This window comes from Nanorana parkeri, unplaced genomic scaffold (genome assembly GCF_000935625.1).
Source record: "Nanorana parkeri isolate BGI_ZX_2015 unplaced genomic scaffold, ASM93562v1 scaffold962, whole genome shotgun sequence".
Taxonomy (NCBI): Eukaryota; Metazoa; Chordata; class Amphibia; order Anura; family Dicroglossidae; genus Nanorana; species Nanorana parkeri.
In genome coordinates, this window is record NW_017307230.1 from 399,997 (window position 1) to 400,682 (window position 686).

Below are 686 nucleotides of genomic sequence, written 5' to 3' on the forward strand. Positions count from 1 at the left end.
GGGGGGGGTGGGGTGACACCAAAATGACTGAATCATTTTGGTGTCACCCCTCCAATGGTGTCACCCGGGTGCGGGCCACTGCCTGATGGGGACTTGTAGCCATTTACTGTAAACAATCCCAGACCTGTGGGCAGAGCCACAAACAAATGCTCTAAATTCAAAGCATTACAAACAGAGGATGCACCCCAAGATTCAGGTAAGGGGAAGTGGTTTGGGTTCGGGGATGTTGTATGCGACTTTGCTTCATGTTACACCCTTAATATGAACCATGGTCTAAAACAGGGACTCGGCCTTTAAGAAAAATCTTGTTTGGAGCTTCAGCCAAATACTTTTTAAAAAGAGCAGTATTTTCTAAATGAATGCAGGAAAAGACTCATTGATATTTGTTTGCTGTCATGCAGGATCTCTACTCTGTTCCACGAACAATTCTACCTCATGGTGCCTCTTATCATGGACATCTGTTAACTCTGAACCTTAATTACGAGTCAACCAAAGATACTTTCACCATAGAGGTATGTTTACAATGTTTACATCTTAAAGTGTATGTCATTCACTACATACAGTATGTGCACTCTTCCCCTATGGTTTATACCCATTTTAAAATGTGGCCAGTACAGAAAAATACCTTTTTTTTTTTTTTTTTTTTTTTTTTTGTTTGTATTCGGAGATCTCTTACCTATTTGTTT

At 40.2% G+C, this 686-nt stretch overlaps 1 protein-coding gene across 1 annotated transcript in view; it reads left to right on the plus strand.

Moving 5' to 3' along the window:
• Window positions 1–686, plus strand: part of USP24 (ubiquitin specific peptidase 24) — a 74,084-nt gene that overhangs the window by 30,241 nt on the left and 43,157 nt on the right. Inside the window, exon 25 of the mRNA XM_018566601.1 lies at window positions 402–512. Within this exon, the coding sequence (XP_018422103.1) occupies window positions 402–512 (111 nt within the window). The remainder of the gene's footprint in view (window positions 1–401; window positions 513–686) is intronic.